Source organism: Varroa jacobsoni, unplaced genomic scaffold, assembly GCF_002532875.2.
Source record: "Varroa jacobsoni isolate VJ856 unplaced genomic scaffold, vjacob_1.0 scaffold_58, whole genome shotgun sequence".
In the NCBI taxonomy this organism is placed as follows: Eukaryota; Metazoa; Arthropoda; class Arachnida; order Mesostigmata; family Varroidae; genus Varroa; species Varroa jacobsoni.
In genome coordinates this window covers 8,953-34,855 of record NW_019212960.1, presented here as the reverse complement: position 1 = coordinate 34,855, position 25,903 = coordinate 8,953, and the positions used below count along the sequence as shown (strand labels likewise).

The window sequence follows — 25,903 nt, the reverse complement described above, 5'->3', positions numbered from 1 at the left end:
ATGTGTATTTATATATATATATATATATATATATATGTGAAATTGCAGCAATATAGGCCACTCCGCTTTTTCTACCAAAAGAGCACTGATAAAAAAATTAGATAGTACCAAGCTTTGCGAATTTTTTAGATGCATATGGATTAGATTTAGTACAGTTCGAGTTACTGGATTTTTTCTTTCACCAAATTTCAAAAGCTGAAGCTATCTAGTAGAGCCTTTTTGGTATTTTATCGAGCTTTTGTTGTAAGATATAGAAGCAAAGTAGCAGCCTCTTTTTTATACCATAATTGTGCCTATTTTTTCGTTTTCAAAAATAAACTAGAAGCAAATTTCACTTTCCAAAAATCATGTTGTATAGTATCACATATAACCGTGAAACTATACGGGCCAAGGTGAGGAAGTTACATGGACTATTGCATTTGAACATAGATAAAACCGGATGCCAACAAGGTCTTTTTGAATGGAATATGTACATAAAATACATTATACTGAAATCTAATTATCCGTTAACTATGCAGTCGGTTTTCGATAAACTTTACATAAAGTTTCACGGAAACCGATGGTTTATTTATTTCCTCCTTCCCTTTTAGTCTATAGAAGCAATAGCCAATGTTGTGTGCAGTTGATCCTTTTTGATTAGATTGTTTAAGCGTAAAACGTGCAATAAGTTAAAATTCACCTGCTAAAAAGGTCTTTGTAGATTTCCCATTGTGAGTGTCACAACTATTCTATATAATACAAAAATGCGAATACAAAAATGCGGGATAAGTGACATTTTGTATGCTCAGATTGGATATTGCAGGATACATTAGCCTCCAGGAGATGCTAAACTAAAATAACAATATACTACTCTTAATATTTTTATTACTCGTACGTCTTAGTTGCACAGACCTTACACGCAGTTTTTTAAATGAAGGGTGCGGGAGAGGGCAGCTGTTGGGATTGTTTATTATTTTCTGTCTGCTATATGCGCTAGGGTAAAACAAGGCCCTAAACAAGGTCGCCATCTTTGAATCGCCCGTTGTTTACTCAGTGTCCTTTCGTTATTGAGAACTGGTCGTCTTTGCTCGGATATTCTCCGGTTATCTCGGATTGCCAGAATATAGAACAAAAATGTTGAAGACGTTCGCTCGTTTCGGGGTCCAAGCAGTTTTTAATGGCGTTTTGAAACGGCAACCTGTCGTAGGTGAGTGCAAACTTTAATACTCGAGTTACTGGGTTGATTCGAATCATACCAACAGTAAATCGACCCATAAAAATTGTTTGTGTTTATCGTTTACAGAAAGCATCTATACTTACGTATAATCTACATTTCAGTTACCATGCGTATCATTATAGTGTCCATCTCAAACGGCAATAATAAACAATCATGCTATATAGTAAACGTACGATACTTCTTCGTAAGAAAGTGTACGATGCTTCTTGAGAAACATAGGAACGATACGGTGTTTTTTGGGGGTACACTAAGAAAAAGTATTTTACCTGACTCGGCCGAACATGGATCATTAAAGTGGGCCCTATCATAAACGGAAGATCTTTTGTTCATGATTGCTGTTCTGTTTATTGATGAAAGCATTGTATATATGCAATTTTAGTTATTTTCGTAACTGATATTTGTGTTAAGTGCTAAGCGCCTAATATATCAAATTGTGTGCTACTTATTCAGTATCTTAAGGTAAATTATCTAATGTCTGTCTTTTTGACTTGCTATAATTTATTTTTATGCTTGTAATAATAATTTCTTTTTTTTCAGCCTCTTCGCGTCTATTTTCAGCTAAGCAAGAGAGCGAGGCTGAAATTGACGCCCGCCTCGAGTCCTACTTCAATAAACCTGATATCGACGGTTGGGAAATTCGCAAGGCGATGAACGATATGCACGGCCTGGATATGGTGCCAAATCCGAAAATTTGCATCGCAGCGCTTAAAGCTTGCCGACGCTTGAACGACTTTGCCCTTACCGTTCGGTTCCTTGAAGCTCTAAAGGTAAAGCACTTTTGACGACTAACTAAACGATGATTTCTCTGTTAAATGGTGATTTTCGCGTTGTTGAATACATGCTAATAGAAGATCGTCAGACGTTCGCGAATGCTTTTTGCTTTACTGTTTGGCTTGAATGGTTTTTATTAAGACATTTGACTTTCAATTTGCGAAAGCCTGTGAACAACAACAGACAAATATTCCTAGGTTAATATATTAAAAGATAAAAAGGAAAATATTAAAAATATATATATAATATAAAAAAAGAGGAAAGTATTATTTCAATATATTGAAATAGTACTTTCCTCGAGAGATCTCAGTAACTAAAGAATGAGCATACATCAGTATTTATTGTTTTTGAAATTAAATAAATTAGTCTTAACTTAAGGCCTTAAAATTAGTCCAGAGCTAGGGAAGTTAATCTATTAATCGATAAAGTCTGGTCTTTGAAGGATACACATGCCATTGTCTGTATATATATATCTATATATATGGGGCTTAAATAGCAAATGGTATAATGACGTGCAGTTTTTAAATTTAAGGCTTGTTTTGTACTACGATTTTACAGGAAAAAACATTAGGCGTACCGGCCCTCTACGACTACGTGATAAAAGAAATCCAGCCAACCCTTAAGGAGCTAGGAATTAGCACCCCCGAGGAATTGGGCTATGACAAACCTGAGTTGTATCTCCAGTCACCGTACGACATCCACTAATTTTATTTCAATCACGATAGGTGGAGTGGAAAACAAAATAGCACTCCCGGGTTATATCTTCAGTCACCGCAAAATTTCCATTGATTTTATTTTAGTAACTTATTTGCGGAATGACGACAGCTGAAGTAGAAAAGAAATTTGATGTTGTATATTCGTTGCTTAGTATCGGCGAGGTTTATCGTTTAATAAAGGTTCAATAAACAAAGGCGTAAAAGTTCAATAAAAAGGCGTATCAATTTGATTTACACGAACGTTTTTTATGATGACATTTTTATGTTTACATATATAGCGTATAGGACATTGTCGGGCAGAGATCGCACAGCTCGGGAACATCGTTTGAAACACAATAATACTGCCGTGCAACGAAATCATGCAGTCTAGAAAATTGGTTGCAAGGAAAACAATTAGTGATAAATATTGCCGCGCTGTGCGGCAAGTTTCTCCCGTGCATCGAAATCACGCAGCTTTGAGGGGTTTCAAGCCAAATGTTTTTCCTCGCTGTATCAGTTATACCAAGCAGTTATATATGAGCTTAACTATTTGGAACTCACCTTGAATTCTCTACGCCATTTTGCTTATTTAAGTAACCACTTAGTTTTCATCAAAGATGATGTGATCAAAGGAATCACTAACACGCGCGTTGCACCTCAATATGTATGAGATGGTGGTCGACCTTTTTTGATTGCGTAAACTATACCTTGTTTTGACCAGTATTCAATGGTTCCTTCGAAATTAGTTGCGTACTGCTCGCCGGTAGGGAGACTTCTTAAGCACGAGGTAGAGTCTTCAGATCATTGGCTCGATCTCCAATGATCTTTAGAATGGTTTTTGCAGCCTCAAGATGCTGACAGCTTGAACGTGACACCCATTGTACTTTCTTGTCAGACCGGTAGTCGAATCTTGCTAACGTTTCGGGTTCTCCAACAAATGCTCCCGGACCAAATTAACCCCTAATATGGATTATTTTGTGGTCCCCTAGTAAGTATAGTAACCAAGACGTCCTAATCATCCGACGTACGTTCGTTAGAGCTTTAGCCCCATTTCATCGAGCAATGCTCGCTTGGCCTGTAAAAAATGCACAAATATTTTTCGCGCTCTTAACGTTGAAAGACTTTCTGGTTTCTTTTCCGGAAAACAACGCGTAAGCTGCCCTTGAACCGCTGCCACATGTTGGTCCCGACCATCTGGCGATCATTCAGCAGCAGAACGGGTCTCAGTACTGCTTGGTCCTCACCCGATTGTGTTTGAAAGATCTCTTCTGGATTCACTTGTTCGATTTGCTACCGTAACACTCGAAACTCTCCACTTTGTTTGTTCCAGTACTCTCCAGAGTCACGTACAATTTCCTAAACCATCCCACAACGCTGCCACAAACTTTAAAGTAATGGCGAATATGACCGCTAGCGACCACCGGTTAGCCACTTTGCTATTGTCATAGCTGAGGACTCCTGCCCTTACAGCGTGCTACAAGCTCTGTAGGAAGCGACAAGCCAGATCGTTTTTCTTTCGCCTTCCGCGGTCTTACTGAGCTGCCGCCAGGTTGCAGCACACAGATTATAGTTCCGTCTTGTCCGGTTATATTAGCTTTACTAATCTCTACCAAATCAAATATCTATATCACCTGTTCCCATATACATATGCAATGCGTTGCAAACGTTGTTTAGGGGGTTATCACTTCCTGATTGTTTTTCATTTTCAGAATGCAATTCATTAAAATTAATAAGTGGACCAAGATGAATTACTGAACGAAAGAAATTTATTTCAGAATGTCAATGGAAATATGAAAAAAATATCAGAAGTACAAAGACAATATCGTAAAAAGTTTTAGGCAGATCCGTCTACGCAGCTAATAATTAATAGGATAAAATTTAAATTTGAAACGAATAGAACGTTCGTGCATATCTATGATACAGTGCGTCGTCGTATATCGCAACTAAGTATTAAACGGGCTCAGTCGAATACAGTCGGGCTAAGGTTAGTGAACAACAACCTTAAGGTATTTTTATAGAACTCACATATGTACGTAGTCATATGGTCTTCCTTAGGACGAAAATCTACTTACATCAGGTGTACTGTCATTAGATTTCGGCTTCCTGAGAAATTGTAACATAAGTAAGCACGGTCTTTTCACCCAACAAATAAACGCAGCGTCCATTCGATTTCTAGCAAAAAACAATTTATTTAAAACATTATTGACTATCAAATGTGTCATTGTGAACTTAGTCAGTGATTGGAAAAGGTGGGGCGAGATCTGAAAAGTATAGTAGGCGTACAACAGCTTCCTTTTTAAGTCTTTTAAACTTTAGCAACTTCAGCCATATGTGGCCTGGTATCGTCGTGAAGCAGAGTTGCTTTGTAACGTTTATCGAATCTTCCGTATTATCACTCAATTGAGATAACTGGGCCCTATAGGGCTTTTGCTGACCATCTCAGACATTGTTCATTTTTTAGTGTTAAGAGATTTCCAGCGGCACCAAACGCAAATCGTGGTCTTTTTAGGATGGAGATCTGACTAGATGTTTGGGACTACCCGTCGCCTTCTCTACTTTTTATATCGACGTAGAGACTACTTTTTGCCTCGACCTCGGATGACCGACCGGGATAGAGTACATCTTCCAGGCTTTAGAATTTAGAAAATCTCTTCAAGCAATCCTCTTAGTTGTAGGGTCTTTCTTGTACATGAGATCTTAGGATGCTTTTTGACTTTGCAAAAGGTAAAGGGGAAAACTGGTGAAAAATGCACTTCTTTCTCACAAAAATATCGACCTCTATGACCTTAACTCGGTGTAATAACAACGTAATTTCGTTCAATACACAATGTAAATGCAACTGGCTTATTAAAGTAAGAAGAAGATTTCTTAAGATTTTTTTTCTTAATGGTGTATAGAAGCAAACAAAGAGCGAGGTGATAAAAAAAAGGACGTATTAAAAGGAAACCACCCTTATTCATGCTGAAATCTATTCAAATCCTTCCTAATGGAATATTTCACTGATACAAAAGATTTGACAGCCAATAATCGACGGAAATAAGCATGGCGTATAGTACTTCACATAGGGGTTAACATTCCGCAACGTAAACCTGCTTTTTACGGGTTTCAGCAAAGGACTGAAGTGGATTATGTTATGCCATGAGCCTTCTTCTGGATGACCCTTAGAGTAATATTTCCTACATAAAATCAGGGGTGGTTTAGAACACACGGAGTAGAGGTTAAAAATCGGCCGCGGGTTTAAAGCTTTAAAACAAATAGAAGAGCAGTGGAGCATGTACTTTAATCCGTTATCAAATCGAATGATAAGGAAGTATAGTTTAACTAATAGTTTATCGCTGTATTGGCTGGGGCGACCAGCGACTTCAAAGCCTTGCAGCTACATGTCTCGGACATCAGCTGAACCTAGAATTTTTAAGGCTGCGCAATTACCCCACTTTACGAAATTCTAGTTACTGTTTAATTATGCGTAAGTATCTTTTATGCAATTGGTTACAAATGTTGAGACTGTGCCGAATCTTATTTTATCATAGTGTGAGTTGGACGGCAAGAACAGCTCCAAGCAGCTATACGAGGTGTATAGCCCAATCACATCTAAAGGAACAAGATGCGCTTTTGGCCAATGAAAACAGTAGTGAAAATCTACCATTTATTTGTATATCCACTCATTCTGATCATCTTTCACGCATTAACGGGCGAATAGGCTGGCGTTGCAAATAGTATGTAACTTGTTACGTACAAGGTACGCATCAGCTTTATGAGTGAGGTAAATATATATAAGAATCAAGTAATTAATTTTAAGACCATCCACGAAAACGATGAAATGGGCCAAAGATGCTGATTAGCGGACCATTCCAGCGCTGCCATGTGGGCACATGCGTATCTAACATAAATAAAATGTCATTATACAAGCGCGTATTCTGTATATTTGATGATTCGTTTGCCACCAGTCTTGAGAAATATGCAATATAATGTATGAGGGTATCCATACAATCCGAAGATTTTTCACTCTTACAATTTAACACACCACCTTAATTTTTCCACGGTTTTATTATCTTATAACATTAAACTTTATTTACATTACACTTTTATTGAAGTTTCATTCGTCCATTTATAAAATCGTCGATCATTCTGTGTATACGAAACTAGTATTGGCTAATGTAAGTGTATGTTATGGTTACTGTCGGATTCAGTGAATTCATGGAAGTTGTTAATTACCCATATTTACCATGGAGTGCTTTAACAGACCAGCAGAGATTAAGTACGAAATAATTAAATATAGAGAATTATCCTGCATATTCATTTTATGATATCACTCTGTACGGAACAATTTCTCATAACTACTTGTTTTTTATACATACTCTAACTCATCTGCAGTGTGCTATTGGTCGACATACGCGCTGTAGCAGTTATCCGCTTATTTTGGAGATGTTGTACACTATAAGATTGGCCGACCGAGCATGCTCGAATGTCCTGTATTATGCGAAGTCAGTGTTTCTACGACTAAAGTCGAAGTTGACGCAGTGTCCTGTTCAAATGAATGCCCAGAGTTACTTTATCTATAGCAAGAAAGAGCGCGAAGTGATATTTACGTCACCGTCTGCTTCATCTGCAAGTCTTCAGTGTCGGTAGATATGTTATCAGTTGCACGTTGTGACCTCCTACGAGCGATAACTAGCGCAAGGAGTCCAACTGTTAAGACGACAGTAAATATGACGAGGAAAGTGATGAGCCACGAAGTTGGAATAAGTGCAGGATTAGGCTCGGCTTCTGGAATCGCGTTTGTGGCATTTATCATATACCCTAATGACCACCCCAGATTATAGCCTTTCGCCCGTTTACGGAAGTGTATTTTCTTGAAATTGCTGTCAGTGATATTGTAACTGTTCAGCAGAGTATAAACATAATTTGCCCTGAAGCATGCCGCTGATGCATATTTTATGGTCTCGTTAGAATAGTAATCTTGCTTCACATTTTCGTAATCAAGAGAACAAAATGCCTGCGCGGTTTGTTTGAACTCACTCATGCTAGTTCCTTGGAACTTTAGTTGCAACGTGGTGTACGTGAACGCGGAGAAAGCCACATAATTAATATCTGGGATTGAGATAGGAATTTTATTGAAGCATTCGATGAAACCCAAAGCCCGACAATCCTTCTCGCCGAAAAGCGTGTTTGTGTAGAAGGCGCACCATCGCGTGTTACTCGTACCGATAATACGGAGATCCTAAAGTTAACAAGCAGGGCGGGAGCATTGAATTAGTAGTATCAGCTAACTCTACGAACTCGATGTAAAGCATCGTAACTATATATGAAATTATATGGATTTTGCCATAGACAGAATACTTATTTACCGTTTGGTTCATTCCGCGGAGTGTGTCAGGCAGCTCCTTGTGCGATGTGCACGGAGTGAGTATCTTGCTTAAGGCTATGTAATCATCGTATCCCTGATTATGACATGGCGACTCGATCGACTTAATTACATCGTACTTCTGTCAAATGCGTATCAAATCCATCACTTTAAACTTCACATAGTTATCGAATCGTATAATTTGAGCCAGGGGTGAAGTTCGTGAGACTTTATTCGCCCAGCTGTCCACCTGGCCATACTCACTGTCGAAGATGTACCCCATGAATAGTGCAAGCGACTCGTATATACAAACCAGATAAGATAACCCAATTATTCGGAGCCACACTATTCTTGATAATCTAGCATATTTCTCTATCTCTAACCGAACAGCTGGCTACACTGGCTAATCGAATGGTTACTAAAAGACAATCTTAACGATTCAAAATAGATATGCTACGCCATTCGGTATGTGTATTGTTAAACATGAGCGTAAGCATTATGAACCTATTGGGCCGTTTTTATCAATACTATTTTAATTTAGAGTTTTTTATTTTACTAACTTACGCGCTACATTACTATTAAGACGAGGGGAATACTCTGTTGCGTGTCTTCGAGGATCCGGCACATATCCTGGGCGCAGAGGGCATTCATTCCTTTTAACGATTCTTACATTCAGAATAGCTTTTGACGCTATTATTTATGTAGAGTGTCGTTGATTAAGCTGGATGCACCGACTGTTGGTGGCGTTAATTAAACGTTCGTAGTGCCATTTCCCATCATGATATCATGAAGCCATTTGTGAGTTCGCGTTACTCAGGCTTTAGGATCACCGCCCAGTCAAAAAATTACATTAGGTAATTTCTGGATTGTTTATCTTAGATACTATTAAATATTGGTGAATTTGGTGTGAAAAGTGACGTTTTACATGGATAGCAATATCAAGAGCCTTTTACTAACATTGATTCATAATAAAGAAAAATTAAAATTTATTGAAAACTCATCGAAAGCGCGCATCAGAGCGTTTCTCTCGTACTGATAGTTATGGAAAAACACGTTATCATGCGTAAAGATACTTCTTTAAATTTTTTAAATTAGCCATAATTTATATTCACTTAAGAAAATATCTTAAAAGACCGCTTTTAGCGTACAATACACGCTCGAGACGTTAAGTGTTGCCTTGCCCAATTAAAAGAATTTGTTAAAAAATATCCGGTTTTAACCACTCCCTATTCTACAAAGGAGCCTTGATAATATGCCGCAATTGAAGACATCAGACAAGCTTATTCCAGAGAGTTTAACCCACTTTACGTGAATGCTCATGAAATCTCCTTTTTTGTTTTAGCGAAAGGACTACAACGTGTTTGGCCAATCATTGTGACAATGTTCCACTAGTTTCCAAGATTCTTACGAGTTTTTCAAGAACCACAAGAGAAATGGTTTTGTCAAGCTTCTGATATGATGGCGGAAATTATAAAAGTAACGCGCGTGCTTACTTAACGAAGAGTCATAGTTGAGTAAGCACGGGTGGTAACAATCTCGCCTGAACATTTGTATTCGTTAGCCTATAAGTATAATAATCGATTTAAACGATGATTATGATGGAACTCTTTCCTTTGTAGAACTGAATGTATTATAGGCTGTGCGGGAACCGATGTGTAAAGTAGATTACCTAGAATCCGATTGAAAACTAAACTAACCTGGTTACGCAGCAGCAACATAATGTACCGATTGAATGCCTCATTCATTCCGTAGCACAGGTAACTACGTGAGAACACATTATAGAAACGTCCATACAGCTTAAGGGAACGGAATTCACGATGTTGCTTCTTAAATGGTACCTCAAACGCAATCTGCGTAGACGCACCTCCACAGTCCATTGCACCCACGAGATCTTTTGGGTCATTCTGTAATCATAACAAAATACATTCAATAGTATCTTTGGCTTGTTTAGTCAACCATGCTACAAAAGGACAGAATAAGGGGCTTGTTTTTTTGTTATCGTTATGGCTGGATGGTTATGCGGTATTACTAGGTAGCAAAAAATGCATATGTGCAGGTCTATTAATTTTCATTCTTTACCAAATTAAGATGGCCTTTGACATAGTATAAGAAAAGCAAAAAACGAATCCTACATTTTTGCCAACGCCCACCTTCTTTAACGAGCATAGTCGTTCAAAGTTAATTACTAGAACATGATGTTTACTCAATCTTCTTATATAAAAGTTAAATCTATTATCCAGCCTTATCTTTACATGTTTTGGCAATCGCCAATGCTACGCTTATAACGGGTACAAAAAGTGGCCTCCTCTGTGAAAATATGAAATCGACTTCTTCATGACTGCGATAGCAAACAGCTATGTTTGTGACTAAATAAATGAAATTTGAGTCTCTTCTAATTATAATTAACATTTTTATCAATTCTAAATATATATATATATATATATATATATATATATATATATATATCTAATATTTTTAAGCTGTTCGTTTGGGGATACAGACACAAGCTATAGTATGTTTGTGTTTACGCAATTGAATGCTCACTGATTCTTACCCGGTCTCTGGGCAGCCTGTCAAGCAGATAGTTAGAGGACAGCCAGGCGGCGAGACCTTCGTCTAGACCACTGAGTAGGCCTGCTCCGCCGAATTTCAGACCGGATCCCTTAATGCCTGCTTCCGCTGCTAACAAAATTAAGTCCACCTCCTCCGGACTGCTAATACTGATAGCCATCAATCATCGTTATGACACAAAATGTGAGAATGATTAAGAGGTATTCAAAGCATTTCGAAGAGACATATGTCTTCTCTTAGTTTTCTTCTTCTATGAAAACACGATTCAAGACAAGCTGGGTTAGGTTGAAAAAAATCTCAAGTTTTTGTTACTGAATAGATTCTCCACATTTTTTTTTCATTTATGTGACAATACGTTTTGATTGTGTATACCTTGTGTCATTGTCTATAACTTTCTTCCATCTTTCCGCTAAATGATGTATGTCGTCGCGAGACAATAGCGGATTTCTTCTCGGGGAATGGATTTTTTCAACCATGTTTTGAGCAGCTGGTTCGTCTCAAAAGAGATGATTGGTCAGTCAATGGAAAAGCTGCAAATCCGTCGGCGCACCGTCCGGATAGTGTAAAGGATATAACAGAATCTTTTATTCGAGGTGCAGGAGGGCAGCTTGGGCGTATGGCCTCGCACTGTCGAAGAGTAGGATTTTTTTGACCTTATTTGTAGGGTCTCGTCTTTTGAATAGCCTGGTTGACTCGATGCAACTAAGCCAAATAAATAAACGTGCCAATCAACTGTGCGGTTCATAGGAAGTAATTCCTAATGAATATGATCCTAGTAGTTCTATTCGAGCGTACCACTTTTTGGCTGAAGATCTGGGTGTACCCTAGGCCTTAGGTTTTCTTCTGGACCCACCCATTCCGATCTTTGATTCATATTAATGTACACACCCTACTTTTTATCGTAGGAAATGTCGAAATGCAGTGTTAAGCCATAGTTCCTTGCTGAATTCGGATAATTTGCCCCCGAGCTCCACGTTTCTATGCAAAGTAAAGGAATCTGAGACAGGCTTCAACCCACCTTTTCGGCCAATTTCCAAGTTATTTGTTGCACAACTTCTTTCAAAAGTGCTTTCGTCATCAAGCTCAGATGGCCGGTCGAGACTGGAGGTGTCTTCTAGATCCCGCATATCATTTTCAAAAATTGCAAACAATTCTCGAGTAGTCTTGTTAGTGCGCACAATGTAATGCCCCAAGCTGCTTTAGCACCACTTGGGTCTCACCGAAATGCATAGCACGGACGATGTCGAAAATGCACTTTTTTCGCCTGGAACAACTCTTTGGAAGATCGCTTTCCAGCGATATGTAAGGAGTAAACAAGAAGTAAAGGGGAATAAGGAAGTTTTGTACAACAAAGGGAAACTTTCATCAACCTTATTGTAGACTACTCCAGATTAAGAAGCTTTTACTAAGTATAGGGTAATGTTTGACTTTTAGTTGAGAGACTGAATTCAGCATTATTTTTAATGCTCTACCAGCTTTTGCAAGGAAGCGGACTCCATCGGTGTAATCCTTTCTTTTACTGTAACACCTGCTTTGTCGCTTATAACAGTTCAAATTGAAACTATGTTCTCCTGTTAGGAAAAAGCAGAGACAAAAAATATTTTTTTTACCGCGGATTGAAATATTTTATAGTAATAGATTGGGCCGAATATTAGACGCGCATAATTGCTGAATGTGGTGATCAGTACAAGTATGTTAGATTTATTATGCCGCCTGGCAGCTGCTCTTCTTAGCTTCGCATAGATAATTACCAGTGCAGCAGAGAGGCCAAACTTGGTTCTCTGCTGGTAATTCATCTGCGACGACGTAAAGCGAAGAGAAATTACGCACGAACCGTGCTATTGCTACAGTGCAGAGAAAAAACAATGACTAAAATAAGTAAAGCAATACAAACTGTAAAATCTAGTAAACAAATTTCTTTTGGTTGCGCATAAGTACCGAACCATTAGGTATGCTAAACGGTGGGCCGTGAAGCGATAACGCCGTCCTCGGCGATTACCAGCCCTTTTATAGCAATAATAACTGCAAGGAGAACAAAGAGATATTAATTAATTATATGCAGTGATAACGTACTTAAGAAGTCGCATTCCAGCCGTAGCTGCGAGGTATACAGGAGTCCCATGTCGTTGAGTAGATGGAATGTGCATTTTAATTTTTTCCAAGAGTTCTTCAATTGAGCGCTGCACTTCACGTGGCTTGAGATCTGAGATTCCGGAATCGTCGTTCATTACATGCGCCACCTAGGTCACAATCATGCCGTTATATACTAAATCTAAAATATAGCAAGGTATATCTCTTTGATTTTTATCCAACGAAAGTCTCCATGTTGAACGGTAAGTTTTTAAACAAGAACCCTAAACGTACTTTTGAGTAAGGTTTGATTACTTTATTTTGACGATTAACGTTCATTTGATAAATCTCAACAAAGGTGCAGACAACTGATATAATTCAAGCAAATATAATTATCAAGTTCATGATTACCAACGAACGACACTGAGCTTACTTGTTTTGCCTTCCCTGTGCCGTAGTATTTATTGCCGTTCCAATTATAGAGTGTCGCTTCGGAGTGGGAAGAACCGGCGTCTATTACAACACCATACTGGAATACAATCCAATTTAGTTACAACATTGTTATAACCACTAATAATAACGAAAAAACTGTTTTTATTAAAAATGCATTTAAAAGTGACTGTGTGCTTTGTCTACCTCGTGACATTGAACAAATTTATTTGATTAAGTTGTAAAGTGCAAATAGCGGCAAATATCCCGAACGCGACTGCGTTTCCTACTCTCTTCAAGCCGTTAAATGTTAGCTGTATAAACTGTATAGTTTGTATAAAGATCAAAAATTACATTTTTGAAATAGTTCCAATAGTACAAGGACATAGTTTCGTGCAGTTTCAAACTACACTTGGTAACGGCCTTTTGTCAACTAAGGCTTTGATTGTGTCCATTCTACTTTATGGTTATTATGTCAGAAATTCTTGTTTGAATTTAATGATCCTTTTTTTTTTTTACATCTCCGGGGCTTATTCACTTTTGTGTTCGCTCTCTATCTACTCTGTAAGCCCATCGTATTTCATTGTGCAGTAAACGGAAGTTTCAGAACGTCAAGTCAGGGGCTTTAGGTGAAAAATGCATTTCTAACATCTATTCCATTTGGCCTTTTGTCGAAGCCATAGACTGCCGACATTAGTAATTATACACTTGACAGTGAAGAGAACCTTAACACAGGCTGAACGAGTTCTTAAGCAACAGACCTGAAAATTTCTAACGAGAAAGAATGAATGGATCTGTCGAGAGATGAGAGAAGGTCATAAAGAATGACGGCCAATACTCATTAAAACCACTTATTACTAAAATTCGCATAAATTATGTCTGTCTTGAAAGCAAGAACATGGAAATGGTGTGTTTAAATCCATAGCCATGAATTAGCTACTAGACTTTTCTATAAAACTGTTTTACGCTATTTTGGCCCGTATTGTCGAATAACACTACTAGACCAAAACATAACAAATCTGAAACATGGTTAAATGTACCTAGAGAGAGAAGAACACCATGGTTTTTATCTGGCCATATTTAAACTGTTATCATCACATTAACTACAAACATAAGGCAATTACATTTTGGTACAGCAGGGAAAAATCACACAGAATTCTTTATCGACTGAAATAACAAAATGCCGCTTTTTGCGTTGATTATATTGAAGACTAGAAGAAAATAGGTGACTCTATAAACTTCGGTCAAAACATATACAATGATACCCGTATTCGGTCACTTCATCTACGATATATTTGTTCTGTTATGGGTTAATGATCTCAAGAGTCTCTTTTGCCTATTCAGCTTTTAAATGTTGTAGTTTGAAAGCTCTACTCAATTTGCCAAATGAAAAATTGTTTAAAATTTATGGGAAATGACTTTTGTATTTCAACAAAGCGACGAAGTACCTCCTACCTCATTGATTACTGAATCAGCGTGAACGAGGTTAATTCACCGCGCTCCGTTGGAACACTACAATATTCTGCAGTGTTCTGATTTCCCAACTGAAATACATTTGAAGAGGACCCGAACCGGGGAGGCATATGCAAGTGGTCCATCGCGGAAGTGACATAACGCTTGTTCTTTTCGGAAAACGTAAAAGGAGATGCTTGAAACCCTTTACAGACAGGTACGTCGTAGGCACTTATTTATGGCCAATTCCTGAGAGTGGACTGCTGCCATTAATTGCCAAATGCTTCATATACGACGACGAGCACAATGCAATATTTTGTCGAAAAACTGCATTTCAATGATTAAAAAACAAGTCCAATATATTAGTTCTATCTACTAGGTCGTCATCCAATAATTACCTGTAAATTGACTTTTTTTTTAAAATTTACCTGACTGTATTTATAAAAAATAAAATGTGCTTGGTAAAGAATTATCAAAAGAAATCAGTCCGATGAATGTGATGCAGAATAGGGTAAACCAATGCTTATAGAGTAAACCAATTCTTCTGGCAAAGAAGGGAATTTTATATATATATTGAAGCAGATTGACTCTGCTTTGTCCTTAGTTTGCAGGGACGAGCACCTATCCACCAGAGCTGTGTTCTTTTTCCTATATTCATACTGTACTCTCTGATCTATCTATTACAAACTACACTGATTCGGCGAGATGTCTTTATCCAAAGGGAAGACATTCTTCTTCAGTTCATAGAAACATGAAATAAGCGAAATAGAGAGCACCAACCTAAAGTCAACAGTCTTCAATTCTCCATTTTTAATTCTGCTCCTCAGACCAATACTATCCAGCGTTTCTTAATTAAAAGCTCATGAGCCCTTGTGTAACATTATAGAACTCAGTAGGGGGTGCACCTGCGTAATACAGATTAGAGATTTCATGCAAATGATTTCAGTGAACACAGTACTCATTGTCGTAGCTACTGCACTTCATTAGGAGATGCTATCGAAGTGCCCTTTTACATATATTATAGAAATTTTGTAATTAAATCTAGTTGTTATCGTAATCATTTGCGTATCTGCTACTACTTTAGCAAATGTGCAATGAAGACTCGCAACTGTAAAGGGATCCTTGATCTAAATATATATATATATATATATATATATATATATATATACGCAGTACTCCACTTTCTGAGAAAGTTTCTACAATAGCGCAATCTCTTGAAACCTCGCTTGTGCGACTCTGCGCTACTACTGGAACGTCCCTTCAGCAGTGATTTTAATCCGATGTAAATAAAACATGGTGATCATTTTAGAAAGTGATCTATCAATATATATATATATATATATATATATATAATAAATAGGACGAAACTTTGTAGCAATTTCACACAAAGCCGCCTCGTTGCAGCATCCAAAAGACACTTCAGCCGGTACTCATACACATGCATCCAAAATCATCTGTTGCGATCGATGAAGAAGCGTTGCTCACAAGAAGAGCCTCGGCTTTAGAGTTTTTAAAGCAGAATCATGTAATAATCTCTATTTTATCTATGTTGAAGGTTAGGTAGAGAAAATTATATAAAGGAAACGTATGTCACATTGTTTAAGTGGCGAATAGCAAAATAATAAAAATATGAAAACTAGTGGAAAATCGACCTAAACTAAGTTATTTAAATCTTTATTATATTAATCTTATAAACTAATTAAGTATTATTACTTAGGAGATTAGGGGCATGATGGAATGTGTATAAAAGGTAATTTTTGCACAGTAAAAATTGAATATATAATTTAACAATAGCTTACAATGAAGGGTGCCCGTCCGGCTGTTAATAGGTAGATGGCGACGAGAACAGTACTACCAACTGTGGAAGTCAGCAGAAGTCCAATGGCAAGCACACGCCAATTCAATAAAAACAGTAGATCATCCCTTTCGCCTAAAGTTCGAAAGCCAAATAATTAAATTAATTTAGCCTACATTATTTCTAATATCGTACACATTTCAATATTCGACACACTAAATTTCTCTCGTGAAATGAAGGGTTTTTATAAATTTTAAATCACGATGTAATTACAGTAAAAATAGAACACAAAGCACCTTTTTAACGTGTGAGAATTATTGTGCTCAAGATAGTGCTGAAGTCTTTTTTATCTTTCATGATTGTGAACGTCAACGAAAGCTATTATATACAACCAGATATACTACTATAACGTCCGCGAAAAAAACTGAATATATTGATTAGGTCTACGTCCATTGCACAGGCCAGAAAGGATTGCTGAAGTTACCTTTAGGCCGCAAATAGACAGTATCGCCATTACTTAGACCATAGGCTGCAACGTTTTTGCGATGTGATAACATCACATTGTCCTTTGTATACAGACCTGAAAAGAGTAGGCGCACAGTATGGGAAATATGTTTTCTTTTTACCGTTTCGTTTTGTAGATCGTAATCTTTGTGGTCGTTTATACACTAATTTTTTCACCATTTTCGTAGCAATTTTATCATGCTAATCATAGTGATGTTTAACGTTTCGTATGGAACGGCAAAATAAGTCCAAATCAGTAGCTGTATACCATTAAACGGCGTTGTACTGCGGTATTTAGAATTCTGGAGCTGGCTCTAAACTGAAAATTTGATGCCACCTCTTCATAAGCTCTATCTAAATGTGAACAGATACTCGACGGAGTTATGCACACATGCCAATAGACACCCAAATTCTAATAAACGTACTTACGCACTATAGCTTTTACATACTTTAATTAGTGGGTGAATCCTGCACATAGGCGTGTTAAAAATCCATTCAGTAATAATGAAGTATAGCGCTTGTGAGAGGTTTAAACTATAACGAGTAGTTATATATAATATATATACAGCATTTCATACCAAGTTGTCGATCCAATGGTATCTTAAAGCCTTGACACGCAGCTCCAAGGAGTGACGGTGCTGGAGTGGATCCGTTTGTAGCAACGATTATCGTACCCCCCGAGTCCTTTGTTTGATTCTCCACACGCAGCTCCATAGCCTCTATCGGATCGTAATTTCTAAAATAGAATATATATATAACACGAGCTTTTTCGATACAAAAATGATATCTAGCTGTATATTTTATTTTACGTGCGTGTAATCAGACTGGTTTTTTTTTATTGATCACTCCTGTGTGGGTGTATCGAACCAAGATCGAGACGAAAAACGTTGCTTCCAAAAGACCGTAAGAAAATAATTTTTTTTTTTTTATAAAACATATTACCGTACCATTTATCATTGTCTTATTATTCATTTAGAGTAAACGAAAGTTTTGTTCTTATCTGTGGCAATAATGAAATGATGTAAGAGTTTCATTTATCATAAAAGATTCTCCATAATTTTTTAAATCATTAGTGAGCTTGTTCTAATACCAGTCTTTATAGACCTGTGCTAAAGATCTGTGTTACTGTGGATCAAACTGTTCTTTTCGAGATAATCCTTTTTCCGACAATTTAGGCAAAAATACGATTGTACAAATAGATTTCAAAAGATGATAGAGCTCGGTAAAGAGTACGTTTTTTCCGCAACGTCAAAACATCGTTCTCTCACAAAAAACCGATATTCCTGTATAAGGAGCATAGATGTCACACAGGAGTGAATGTGAGTGTACTGCCTTGCATGAAAAAGAACTCTTCTGCTTCAATAGATTAACGTACCCGTATTTAGGACTAGATAGTTTTATAGGTAGATAGATAGATTTATCTATAGTCCGTATACATAATACAAGCTGTGCTGGGATAAAATTATCTGTGCAGAGAGGCGTCCGATTAATTTAGTTTGCACCGTAATGGGAAACAGTCCTGCACAACCGGGGCACAAAACTACCAACAGGTCTGAGAGCTGTGCTCAAATAAAGCTAAGAACGTTGCTAAAATGTAACAACCTGCTATACTTTCAGCACATTTTTGCAATTGTGCAAACCGAAAATGCTATGCAAGTTCCAGACTGAGGCGTTTCCAATGCGCGCCCAGTACAAAGTCCACATGCCTATCGATAAAAATGAACGAACAATGAACTGTTTACTTCCGGGCACCGATTACAGATAGATGCTTTATTCATGCCTCATTTTCTATAAGTATGTGACCCGTTACGTCCATTCCCGTATGATTAAGGACCTAATAGCCGACATTAATAACAGTTAACAGCTACATCGTTACTGTCCAGTCTAACAGATAATTTTGAAACCCGCGGATAGTTCAAGCGTTTATGCACACAGCCCACGTATTCAATTTGATAACTAGAAAATGCATATCTATTTTGTCCCGTAAACTTGCTTCACACGACGCAATAGCCAGAAGAAAATCCACAATTAGTACGGGAAGTCTGATTCTAAAATTAGCTATATATGAATAAAACTGTTCGACAAATAATAAAACGATACACAGTTAGGTGCTCGGTATTAAGCGGGGAAAATAGATCGATAAAGTTCTACCGATTTATTAGTTCAAAAGGGATCCATAGGATCTCATATGAATGAGATTTTATGCCCATTAGTATTCTCAAGAGTGAGATTAATTTTATCTTCAAGACAGTTGGTTTGTTGCATTTGCTTTGCTTAGTATGAAAACTGAGGACTAGTCGGAAAAAGTTACCACTATATGAGTTTTGAATTTATGCTGTAAGCAAGTTCGTAATTTTCGTTCATCGACGAAAGTTATGCATGAATGAGTTAAAAAAAATGTAAGTACATGCACAGTGATGGCAGAAGTGCGATATAATCAAGAGATTAGCAGCAAATAAATTATACGTATACATCCGCACGTGCATTTACCGTTTTTATTCCCTCTGCTAGCCACTGGAAGGACATATTACGATAATCGTGCAGATTTGTACTTCGTCAATATTATAAACTTATATATAAATTATATATCAATTAGAATTTAAGAATAGAACTAACCGTAACGCAAATCTAACTAGCAGTGTTCTAAATTGAAGATGTATCTGATAAAGAATCATTATCGCCTGCAAATCTTTTTAAAGAGCGGGTGTTTTCGTTATCGTTCCGCAGAATACCCTTGCTTTGACGGTAATACCGTCATTTTAGATATAAGTGAAATCATACGTATCGTATGTAGTATTTTCAACACGTTGACGGTTCTTGGCATAGCAATTCGCCTCTAGGCTCTATAGCAGTTAGTCTTTTTACGATATTTTAACAAACCTCAGATGGCATCATTTCTTTAGCCATTCCTGTATTTTTAATAATATCCGATGCAAGTATCAATATTCACACATTATTCCATGTTGTCAGGGTTATGCCTCGATTCAAATGATTCGGCCAATGGAGAACCAGGAGCCTTGAAGGTATCGTCCGGGCTATTAACTCACTAAATTACGAACCGAAGAACATGCATCTGCTGAATCGACTTTAAACTGTTTTGCCACTTGTATTTACACCTTTTAAAGTTCACGATTCCATATAAATACTTTTATTTCATACTAGACAATTGTGTCGTCTATGAGAAAACTGCCACAAGGTATGCGCAATGCTCGTTCTCTTTTCGATCTTGTGTTTTGTCTGTGCTCACTGAGCGTCTTTTACTATGTCAGTGTGATGCCATTGGGTAATTTCCATTTCCCTTTGCACGCGAGTTCAGACGTGCGGTAGGTTCCAACCGACATGGTCAGGCACGTCTCTGAGTTTGACAAAGCATACAGCAGCTCGCGCCCGCGTGCAGTGTGATTTCGCGTGCCTTTTATTTCCCAATGGCACCGCCACCTTTGCCATTGTAGAACGAAAGAATGCGCCTCGAAGAGAGGGTGGATGCCAGAATGAGCTTGTCAACGATGATGATGATATCGGGCTACACATCATCGCTTAAACTAGAAGTTAAGTAATAAAGGCAGTGAGTTTACTTATTGGCATTGGTTTTCAATACGCTCACCGCCATCAAGTCTATCATCCATAAATTCATCAGACCCTCCACGGCCTTAGACTGTCCACTCATCGTAATTCGTAGTTTTATTAATAATATCTTTCGTTATGTTTCGTGAATGACAAATACTTCCCTGTCGTCTCTGTTGTATGTTCCTCATAAAAGACGTTCCGTGTGCACGCGAACGCCCGTCCCTTTGTGTACTCTTCCAAAAATTCTTCTCGTTTACTCGAAAAAACACCCAAAAAATTGTGTACATGTCAAACGCTTCCACACGGTGTGTCATGCCTGTGATTTTACCGTAAAGGTATCTATATTGATTCACTAAAAACATTAAAACGGTTATAAAATGAAATTATACAGGAGGCAACTAACAAACTTTCTCGAAGTGATACACTTTGCTAAATGATCTGTAAAATGTGACGATAGAAGATGATGTGTAAACGTAAATATCAGTTAGCGTTCTAACTGTCGGAACGCTTCCTTTAAAAGTTAATTGAAAAAATTACACTCGTATGTGAATTACATCGGGTGTGAACTTTTTTATTTTATACAGATATGTTACAAAACATACAGATATATTACATGTTGAATCAAGATCTTCATGTATGTATTAGCTGCGTAAATTATATTCCGAGTGCGAACAAATAATGGTGACCCTAAAGACCGAAGAAGTTTATTTATTTTCAGTTTTATCATACCTTTGTAATTATCGTCTATTCTTCCTCGTTTATCTAGGATAACAGCAATAGTTAAATTCGGCAAGCTGAGCTCAGTATTTTACCAATATCATTGTTATTTTTACCAGACACCCTTTATTGCTTCCTACTTATTCACATGTAAACGTGCCAGTGACGCGTATCCAAAGCGATCTAAATTTTTTAGGAAACTGCGTCTACCTGGACTCCAACCCATGCACCATGCGTCCCTAAACAACCGTGTTACGGTTTCACTAACAAAACGATTAATGTGCATATATATATATATTGCGGTAGCATATGGAATCCTCTAGCTAATCGAAACGTTTTCATTGTGTAGGTTTAAAAAAAAAGTACGTATTATACGTTAAAGTATGTCATTCGCAATCTGAAAACCACTAAACATTATACTAGAGCAAACTTGGCCGCAAAGTAGATGGTAAAAGTTTGCGGTCCTCAGCCTACCTTTGCCTTAGAGAAGCTTATAGCGTACGGGTCTAAAACATCTTAGACACTAGTACGGAGACCTTAAAATGCGCACGCCTCGCCTAGTAACCACACAGCTTCCATATGACACGCCAACCATATAAAATAGTTTTTATAAGGTGTAGAATTCCCGGATATGTGGGAACCATCAGTAACTATCGGTTGCGCTTGTTCACTTTCCAGCCTAACGATTTTACCACGCACTTAATTAATAAATATCGATACATCCCCACTGACTCGCTCGGTTTGCTGTTTCTGTATATGTAGGCCCTTGGCGCTCAAATCAAACTATATCAATATATCTTGCGTAAGTGATTTCCGTCTATTATATTGACTGACATTAAGGACGTCATTGCCTTGATCCATGTTAAGATCTCTTGCTTTTTAAGAGCTAACTTTTTTTTTGTAATTTGCATCTTTCAGACTGTCATTTTTTACATATCATTCCACCAGCCTGTAAGCCCAAGCTTACTTGGCAAAAAAGCACGCACGTTTTTTCATGAAGATTATTTTTCAATATATCCAAGATATGCGGTGCCAGTTGATTTAAGAGGTGATATAATAGTATTTTCCCTACATCATCATTTACGTTATAGGGCACCCGACTGACGAAGGTGGAGAGGAGCCAGATGTTTGTCCTACGAAGTCTGGCTAAATGGCTGAGCTCATTAAAAAAAGCTCAAAGTAAAAAAGTAAATAACTAGATATAAACATTTACTAAATGCTTGAAAGTCTAGATTGAAGTTATTTGATTACACTTTACTATTGTTTAAATATTTGAATAAAACTTGAAAATTCTGTTTAAGAATAGAATATTAGTCGTATTACTAATTTCATACACTGCAGAATGCGATTTCTTTAAAGAAGTCTCTACTAGCTGACTACATCTTTACCATGATAAAGAGTTTTCTTTATACAGGATTACCATTGTTGATGTCCCACACACGGCGTCCCAAAAATACCGATATCTGGGCAAAAATAGTGGGTTTCAATGTATTCTCGCTTCTAGGAAAAATGCGTATAATGAACTTCACAAGTGGTGTGCAAAAGGAATAATCGGACATTTTACTTCGCCTATTAAATCAAATGCTATTTTATTAATAGATGGGTTAGTACAGTTGATATCACAAGTTTGATAAGTATTACACAGTAAGTATACAATATTTTTGCTTGTCTGGGAAGTAATATCGAAATCTATCTGTCTAGCGAATAAGAACGCGTATATACATATATATACATTACAGCCGTTTACATTATCCTAAGTATATATATATATATATATGTAGTTGGCGGACTCGAAACTGTAATATGTTATCATTGGAATCAGATTTTGCCGCTTTATTTATTTTAATAAACAATCAATTAAGAACATTCACCTGCTTTACATCTGTGTCGAACGGTATCTTCCTAGAATACGGCGCGCCTAAATGACGTTTATAGTGGGAATAAAAGTATCTGTTGGAGTCCTTCGGCTTGTACTGCCTTTTCTGCCTAGATTAACTTCTTCGTCCAAAAATGATGTTTTGCTTGGTACAAGCATCATTTCCCGTTACACAGTTTCCACTCGAAAGAGTTTCAGCCCTCACAAAAAAAAGCTCGTATTGTGTTGTTTGTATATAATGTTGTATATAATGCTTACTGAACTCATGAAAAGATTTTTCTCCACTACCAGTCCAAGCTGGCAACATTTTTCTAAGGTCTTGGTACATAGGCTTATTTGTTTGGTATCTTAATGCTTTTTTGATTATCATGGTTCAGTGCTTTTAACCACTCTAGTTGCTATTTTCTAAGAAGACCCGGGAAATTTGTAAAACTGCATTTTTTTCATTTAAGATTCCGTGTGGGGCGGTCACGCAAGAATGTAAACTACACTTGCCTAGTTTTAGTCCGCAAAGGCATTATTATCTACAAACATTTTTTTTGGTTTTGTCGACGTTAGAAAACCATATTCAGCCATTCTTATGATATTTTTTGTTTTCTACTATCATAGGCATCGTTCTCGAATCTTTACGTCTGTGAGATATACGGTAGAGGACAGGCTAGTCGATGGCAGCTTCCTCCTAGCGGTAATATTTACAGTTTTTAATTTATAGTTAGAAAAAAGCGTCGATCTACAACTAAGAAAAATACAGATCGACAGACTTTATCGCAATTATACTTTGAACAAAGCTTTCCTGTTGCATTTAAGAAAAACATTTTTTCTATTGTAAATTAACTGTAGGTTCCCGCTTGCCTATATGTGGGTTTACAACCAGTATAAGTTTTCATTATCTTTGTCTGTGATTCGATCTACAACTAGGGTATTCGAAACAGACTTATCTATAGAATGCATCTTGCTAATTCCATAAAGGATTAGTTGATGCCTTACATATTAAACCTAATCTACACCAAGTATGTGCCTCTAAGCTTCACCCAATCTCATTTAAGTCATTTAATTGTCCTTGCAATTGAGTAACCTTGAGTCCTTACTGGTATTAAATGGTAAAATGTATTTGTCTAAGACTAGCACTCCTAGCACTCAGTCCCTCTAAAGAACGGCATGTTCATCGACATTTGCTGCATTCCGTAATATAGCACTTCTAAAGTAAAGTTTTACTATTTGATGTAAGTAATAAGCCTACGTTTGTAAAAAAATTGTTTTTTACTATTAGTGTTTTCGCCCACAAAAGTTTAATATTTTTTGGAATGAATTCGTGGTCTCCACATCTTTTATTACCGCTTAAGCTAAAAGAGCAGATTTACCTTGGTTATAAAAAATAAATGGTTTTATAGCTTAATTATTGGTTAAATTTTGGATTTGCATGGAGTAGTCAAGACAAATGAGATGTGTCTAGAACGAATCTCAAAGTACCTAAATGTTATTTTTTGGTACCTTAAATATTAGCAAAGCACAATTCCAGCGATGAGGATTAAGGGGAAATTTGTTTTTTTTCCATGTCAAAGCATACTAAAAAAAATGTTACTAGTATCTTCTGTTTTTGTATACAGTATTTTTTCCATAATAATTTACTGTCTAAGCAATGCGCAGTTGAAATAGAATAATTAAAGGCCTTGGATATGTCTTGCTTAGCTTTAAACCTGTTGAACTTTCTTTGAAATTGATAAAAATTTCTATGTAACTAAGTCTCTTATTTATAGGTGTACTCATTTTTGAAAATTAGCCAGCGCATTTCCAGTTCTTGAATTGTCAATTTAAAATGTGGAAATTATATTTTACATAACGGTAAATTTTTGAAGCTACATGTCGTATTATACCGTTATAGTTAATCGAGAATGTGCTGTAGCCGCAAAGGTGTCAGTGTGAGCAGGGTTAAAGATCTATATCTAAATAATATGAAACAATTAAAGAGAAGCTCTTTTTTCTCATTTCTGGAATATCACTAGCCTGCAGAGTCCTTAACTTCTACTCTATGTGTGAAGAGTATTCAAAGAGGTCGCAAAAATCCGATAGTACACGGCCCTATTTCGATCGCTGAATTTCGCGCACCCCGAAAGCCATTCGTTTACTGTGTCCGTTTCGTACACCTCACTTAAGGATTTATGTCGCTGATTTGTAACACTTGAACACGAATTCAAATATATGGAGTCTGAAAACACTTACCTGAAGCAACCCATGATGTAGTTGATTTCTGATCGTGCTTTTTTCCGGTGGTATTTCGTGTCGGACACAAGTCGCTTGTACGTTTCGTAGCGGCGCTATAGTCGCCGCTGGCCTTCTTACAACGCCACACCTTAATAAACTAACGCGGCAACGGACGACAAGGGAAGAACCATGCTGCTGCTGTGCGCTTGTCGTTGGCTGACGCGGAGCGACAGCGGCGACGGTAGCGCCAGCATTAGACCAGTAGGTCAGTGCGTCAAAATTCTATCGCTGGTCTCCTCAGGCCACTGCCTAAGCCAGCACTAAAGCAATAGTACTGTCACTGTTCTTCTTTACACACTCAGCCGTTCTTCGTCACTATCTTGCTGTCACTGCCCCTGCTCCCCTTTCGCTATCTCTTTGTTGTCTCCTCAACGGCCCCAAAAACTAAGTGGCAGCGCCCCTTATGCTGGCGGTCGTGTGATGTTACGGCCGTGGCGATGAGGCTACTGCCATGCTGGCAGTAGTGCTGCTGACACTGAGGCGGATGAAGAGGATAAGCAAGCGAGGTACCATAATCATAATCGTAATCATGATGAAGTTAATGATAGTGAGAAAATTAGAATATCAAAACGAGATGTTCAAAAATCGCTTACGGTTGCTTGCCAAGTTCAAGAAGTATGACATGCTAACGGGC

At 37.4% G+C, this 25,903-nt stretch overlaps 2 protein-coding genes across 8 annotated transcripts; one reads left to right on the top strand and one right to left on the bottom strand.

Annotated features, from left to right (window-relative positions):
- The first annotated feature begins 1,001 nt into the window (after positions 1-1,001).
- On the top strand, positions 1,002-2,937 carry COX5A (Cytochrome c oxidase subunit 5A). Its single transcript, XM_022834286.2, has 3 exons — positions 1,002-1,186; positions 1,754-1,983; positions 2,546-2,937. The coding sequence occupies exons 1-3, from the start codon at positions 1,114-1,116 to the stop codon at positions 2,690-2,692; spliced, it is 450 nt and encodes a 149-aa protein (XP_022690021.1). The 5' UTR covers positions 1,002-1,113; the 3' UTR covers positions 2,693-2,937.
- Positions 2,938-6,314: 3,377 nt separating this feature from the next.
- Positions 6,315-25,383, bottom strand: LOC111261035 (ectonucleoside triphosphate diphosphohydrolase 2). 7 transcript variants are annotated; one of them, XM_022834261.2, is made up of 11 exons: positions 25,228-25,383; positions 17,426-17,583; positions 16,828-16,923; positions 16,348-16,478; positions 13,101-13,196; positions 12,671-12,837; positions 10,581-10,746; positions 9,724-9,930; positions 8,031-8,168; positions 7,702-7,903; positions 6,315-7,449 (listed from the first exon to the last, which is right to left on the bottom strand). In XM_022834261.2, exons 1-11 carry the CDS (start codon positions 25,239-25,241, stop codon positions 7,268-7,270), a joined length of 1,557 nt encoding a protein of 518 aa, XP_022689996.1. In that variant the 5' UTR covers positions 25,242-25,383; the 3' UTR covers positions 6,315-7,267. The 7 variants fall into 7 exon arrangements, with proteins under 7 accessions (XP_022689996.1, XP_022690001.1, XP_022689961.1 ...); XM_022834266.2 differs by having other exon boundaries at positions 6,315-7,371; XM_022834226.2 differs by having other exon boundaries at positions 6,315-7,903; positions 25,228-25,382.
- Positions 25,384-25,903: the final 520 nt, after the last annotated feature.